This window comes from Suricata suricatta, chromosome 16 (genome assembly GCF_006229205.1).
Source record: "Suricata suricatta isolate VVHF042 chromosome 16, meerkat_22Aug2017_6uvM2_HiC, whole genome shotgun sequence".
Lineage (NCBI taxonomy): Eukaryota > Metazoa > Chordata > Mammalia > Carnivora > Herpestidae > Suricata > Suricata suricatta.
This window is the reverse complement of record NC_043715.1, coordinates 39,382,040-39,387,401: the sequence shown is the minus strand read 5'-3', so window position 1 is coordinate 39,387,401 and position 5,362 is coordinate 39,382,040. Positions and strand designations below refer to the sequence as shown.

General features: G+C 62.0%; 1 protein-coding gene across 1 annotated transcript in view; it reads left to right on the top strand.

The window, feature by feature from the left end:
* SLC7A9 (solute carrier family 7 member 9) overlaps window positions 1-5,362 on the top strand; it is an 18,511-nt gene continuing 13,149 nt past the window's right edge. The window contains exons 1-8 of the mRNA XM_029925782.1: window positions 1-72; window positions 603-762; window positions 2,601-2,748; window positions 2,987-3,229; window positions 3,568-3,693; window positions 3,918-4,017; window positions 4,729-4,773; window positions 5,219-5,342. Of these exons, the coding sequence (XP_029781642.1) occupies window positions 667-762; window positions 2,601-2,748; window positions 2,987-3,229; window positions 3,568-3,693; window positions 3,918-4,017; window positions 4,729-4,773; window positions 5,219-5,342 (882 nt within the window). The 5' untranslated portion in view covers window positions 1-72; window positions 603-666. The remainder of the gene's footprint in view (window positions 73-602; window positions 763-2,600; window positions 2,749-2,986; window positions 3,230-3,567; window positions 3,694-3,917; window positions 4,018-4,728; window positions 4,774-5,218; window positions 5,343-5,362) is intronic.

Here is a 5,362-nt window from a genome sequence, read left to right as displayed (position 1 = left end):
CCTAGGGCGAGACTGTGCAGACGCAGCCGTCAGCCTCGCCGGGCAGCTCCTGGGCTCCGCGGGGTCAAGCAGGTAAGGCCGAAGGGCGGTGGGAAGGCGCGCCTCTCTCGCGGCCAGGGGCTGGGAGAGACTTTATTTAGAGGAAGGGGACAGGAAATGCCCCCCAAGTAGTCGGCCTGGAGCTGAGTCTCCTCAGCATCTCGTGCCCCGTCTCACTCAGGGGTCTGTCCCGCGCCGGGCACCTCACTCTCCGACGGCAGTTATGGGGGAAGCATTCCTTCCTTGACTTGATTCCACTAAGTCTATTCCAGCATGATTTAAATACTTCTTTTTACTCTTGGAGAAAAGACGTTGGAGGTAGAAGGACTTTCGAGTGTGTCATTGCTGACAAGCTGGACCGTGGTGGGGGGCCTTGGAGAAGAGCCGGGAGCCCCCTTCTCTGCAGCATCGACAGCGGTCAGGACGGGGTGTTACCTCCAGGGCTGAGCAAATCGACCCTGAAACAGTAGCTACTGATCTGCGTTTGGAGTCGGGCCCCACGGGCCAGGCAGGTGTGGGGAGGAGGGTCCTCGCTGAGCCCGCATCGGGGTCTTGTCCGCCAGAGCGTCTGCTGAGCCAGGACCCAGGCCCTCCTTGCAGCCATCCCAGAGCCGGCAGGAGGGAGACATGGAGGAGACAAGCCTGAGGAACCGGAGAGAAGATGAGAAGTCGATCCAGAGTATCCAGAATAAGGAGCCCAAGACCACGAGTCTCCAGAAGGAGGTAAGGTTGGTCCCTGGGCACCGGCCCTTCCCGGGTCAACTGCAGCAAGGAGTGGCCCGGGTGAAGTCGCCACGGATCTGTGTTGTAAGCGCATCTCTGAGTGAACAATTCTTTGGACGTGCCTCCTTCCCTCTGGCCAGGGAACTCAGCATTTTCCTGTGAGGTTAATGCGTGTGCTTCTGTGTGCCTGGCGAGTACCCGGAGGGCTGGTGTTCGCCTGGACCGATGGCCTCGTGGGGATGGCCAGAGAGGACCTTCTGATGTTGGAGTCCCCTCTGTGGTGTCTCCATCCAGAGCCTGCCCCTGTGTGTCCCTCGTATTCCTTCAGTGACGGGCAACTCATTCCCTTTAGTGTGTCTAGCAGGGTGGCGAGTGTGACATGGGTGTGACACGACTGCTCTCTGAGATGGAATGTGTGTAGTAATGGCTGGGCTTGGAGGTGCCCGAGCCCTAGAGGGCGCCAGTGTCACGGGGGCTGGGAGCAGGGCTGCAGGGACGGAGAGCTTTGGGGGGCGGGGAGTGGAGACAGGACAGAGCCTGAGGTGGGTGGATGGGCGTGGAAGGACAGGATGAGGAGGCAGAGTTCCAGGACAAAATCAAGATGGCTTTGAGGGCCTGGCTCATGGGCCGGGCTCAGGGCGGATCCTCCGAGAGCTCCCAGAGGGACGGAGGAGGGATTTGGGGGACAGCACGGCGTGACTGCGGGCCGGCCTGGGATCTGGGGCCCCTGGGGGCCGGCTGATGCGTGTTGCTGCCCCCTGAAAGGCACAGAGCTAACCCCAGGGGATCCTGAAGTCAGTCCTAAACTCAAGCGGTTTCGGGGTGAATGCAGAGGACCCCCCGGGCTGGTCAGCCACATGGGCCACCGGAGAGGAAAAGCCGAGACTGTCCTGTGAGTGACCACGGCCCCGAGGCCCGAACAGGAGCTGACCCTGCCCCCAGCCCCCTCCCTGACTGCGTGTGGCTCTGGCCGGCCAGCCGCTGCTGGGGGCTTCTTTGTTCCCTGGGCTGGACCCCTGAGCGCAGCCCCTGCCCAGGCCGGCCAGCACATGCCTGTTCACCTCAGACTCCAGGAGTCAGGTCTGGTGGCTCCTGAGGGCTGACGTGACACGTAGGGACCCGACTCACACACTGTCTCCCTTCAGAAAGGTTCTTCTCTTCATTCACGTAGAATTCATGTACAGATCTTCAGTGTTTCCGCTTGATGGGTGTTGACAAACTCATCACCCGAGAAGGTTCCTTCTTGCCCCTTTCCAGGTGGACCCCCCAGCCCTGGGTCACTATTCCCGCGGGTTAGTTTTTCCTGCTCTTAGATTCCACGGGAACCAGATTCTACGGTATGTGTCCGAGGGGGTCTGGTCGCCGGAAGCTCATACCCTGCAAAACGGCATCAGACACAGTTCCCGGCCCCCAGATATCTCTACCCCTGGAGGCCTGTGTGTCTCCCCCTGCCCCCATGTCTCTTCCCCTGAGGTGAGGGCCCCTGGCCTGGACCCCAATCCCTGACTTCACCATTTGCTAAATCAGCCTTTACCATCTGGGCCCCTCTGTCATAAGAGTGGCATCTGAGCCAGGTCTACCCACTCCGGCTATACGTCCCTGGACAGGAACGGAACCTTTCTGGGCCTCTGTTTTCTCCTCTGTCGAATGGGGGTCATGCGGCCATGGGGAGGATGCACGACTTGACGTAAGGGAAGCCTGGTGTTGCCGCTGCAACCGCACTGGCCAGAAGCACCTTCACCCGGGCTGCTGGCCGCGCTGATGGAGGGGGGGGCGGGGGCGGCTCGTGGTGTCCCCAGCGGCAGCGCTGACGCCCCTCCCCCTCCCCCACACCCAAGGTGGGCCTGCTCAGCGGCATCTGCATCATCGTGGGCACCATCATCGGCTCTGGGATCTTCATCTCCCCCAAGTCTGTGCTCAGCAACACGGGATCCGTGGGGCCCTGTCTCATCATATGGGCGGCCTGCGGGGTCCTGGCAACACTGGGTAACAATGACGCCCCTCCCTGGCGAGCTCTCCCTGGGGAAGGTGGGGACGGGCTGTGCGAGCACCCTCTGTGTCCTGGCCCTGCGGTTGCCAGGGTTCCGTTCAGTGCCCGTGGGCAGCCAGGGGCACACTGGGCCGCTCTGGACCGAGCTGGGCAGTCTGCTGAGAGCCATGGCGGCCCGTGTGGGCGTGGCGGGGGGTGCCCAGGGCCTGAGGGGAGCCCCCTTCTCTGTTCCAGGTGCCCTGTGCTTTGCAGAGCTTGGCACGATGATCACCAAGTCGGGGGGCGAGTACCCGTACCTGATGGAGGCCTTCGGGCCCGTCCCCGCCTACCTCTTCTCCTGGACCAGCCTGTTCGTCATAAAGCCCACATCCTTCGCTATCATCTGCCTCAGCTTCTCTGAGTATGTCTGCGCGCCCTTCTACTCAGGCTGCAGTCCCCCTCCGGTGGTCGTGAAATGCCTGGCTGCCGCGGCCATCCGTGAGTACCCGAGAGGGACAGCCGGGCTGGGGGTGTGGGGACACTGGCCTCGGCTCCGCTGCGCCCAGAAAGAGGCCGGTGGCCCTGGAGGTGCTGGTGAGAAGCGGGGCAGCATCTGGTGGGGGCCCAGAGCCCTGGCGGTGGGCTGTCCCTCGAGGCAGCGCTCAGCTGGGGACTGGCTGCGTGTCCCTGTCGTGGGACCCAGAGGTCCTCGCCGGGCACACTTGATGGATGAGGCGGTGGAGAGGGCAGGATCGGGGGGCGGGAGAGCCCGGGGAAAGGAGGGAGGTGCTGAGCCCGGGGCCACACGACCTGGCCCCCGCTCTGGCTCTTTCCAGTGCTCATCATCACGGTGAACTCGCTGAGCGTGCGGCTGGGGAGCTACGTCCAGAACGTGTTCACGGGGGCCAAGCTGGTGATCGTGGCCATCATCGTCGTCAGTGGGCTGGTCCTCCTGGCCCAAGGTGAGCGGCGGCTGGAGGGGAGGGTGGGTGCCACCCGGATGCTGTGCCCCGAGGCTTGTGTCTCAGGAAGCAGGAGCTCAGCAGAAAGCGTCTGTGATTTCCCTGCTTTTCAGTGTGTCTGATTACCTGAGGCCACGGTTCGTGTCCTTCTGTCCCACGGAGAGGATGCAGGGTCCCAATGTGGTCTTCTGACACCCACGATCCGCTGTCTGGCTTAATTACAGGAAACACAAGGAATTTTGAGAATTCTTTTGAGGGCACAAAACTGTCTGTGGGAGCCATCGGGCTGGCATTTTATAACGGCCTCTGGGCGTACGACGGATGGTAAGGCGCTCCGAGGTGCCCCCACCCCCACCCCGTCTGGCTGCGGTTTCTCAGGCTCCGAGGCTGAAACCAAGGAGAGCAAGGACCTCCCCTTCCTGGGGCTTGGGGGGGACCCTAAAGTTCACCTCCACATCTCCTTCTGTTCCCCTCGGACCCCACAGACGCCGGAGCCCCTCCCCCTTTCCCAGCCTGCAGCAGGCCTGAGCTGGAAGCTTCCCGGGACACAGACAGGCTCAGCCAGACTGGAGGCTGTCAGGGCCGCCAGGCTCTCCGCGAGGCGCCAGTTCTCCGCGGCACTTCCTTCCCACGCTGGGGAGCACTGGGCGGAGGGGACAGTCTGTTTACGCTCTGTGAGGAGAAGGGTGGCCCTCTGAGGCCTGCTCCTTCCCTCGTGCAAAGCAGGTTTCATTCTCCTTCCAGACGGTGACCCTGACAGTTTTTCAAAGCAGCCTGGGGGCTGGTGCCTCCCCAATAATTCCTGAAAATCCCCACAATTCCCATGGAGGGCAAAGAGCTGTCACTGCCGGACGCGCAGTCCTCGGGAGCCCCACCGTCGCCGGGGCTTTCTCTGAAAGACGTCACCCTGAATTCCTGCAGGCGAATTTTCTCGGTGGTGGACAGTCCTCAGCGAGGCCAACCTTCACTTGGTGTTTCACAAACTTAGCAAAGAAGGTGGAAGTTATTTTACCCGAGTTCCTTTTCTTTCTCTAGGAATCAACTCAACTACATCACGGAGGAGCTTCGAAACCCTTTCAGGTAGGAAAACGGAGCCGAGCGGGAGACGGGGGGCCGCAGGCGCGTTTCTCTCCCCCAAGCACAACCTGGACCCCCTTCCATACTGTGAATGGTTCCTTGTAAGCTCGTCAGAGCTCAGTGTTGCTGGGGGCAGTGGGATCGTTGCAGAGAAGATGGATGAACCCCAACTTTATCGCGGGCTTATTTTGCTTTATGAACAGCTCAACGTCTCCGCCCTGGAGTCTGAGAGAGGGAGGGTTCTTCCCCATTTGAAAATGTCACGTCCCGCAGCCCCTGCTTGTGGGGGGGCCTCCGGAGGCAGCGGTGACCCCAGCCCCTCACAGGGAGAGGTGGACAGTCGACTGGGCGGGTGGGAAGGGAGGGCTGGACAGAGACAGCAGTCGTGTGAGGCCCTCCCGGGGTGCTCCAGGCTGACCCTGGGTCCCTGCCCCTCCCCCTGCCCCAGAAACCTGCCCTTGGCCATCATCATCGGGATCCCACTGGTGACAGGCTGCTACATCCTCATGAACGTTTCCTACTTCACCGTGATGACTCCAACCGAGCTCCTGCAGTCCCAGGCGGTGGCCGTGGTGAGGGCCCGGGGTCTGGG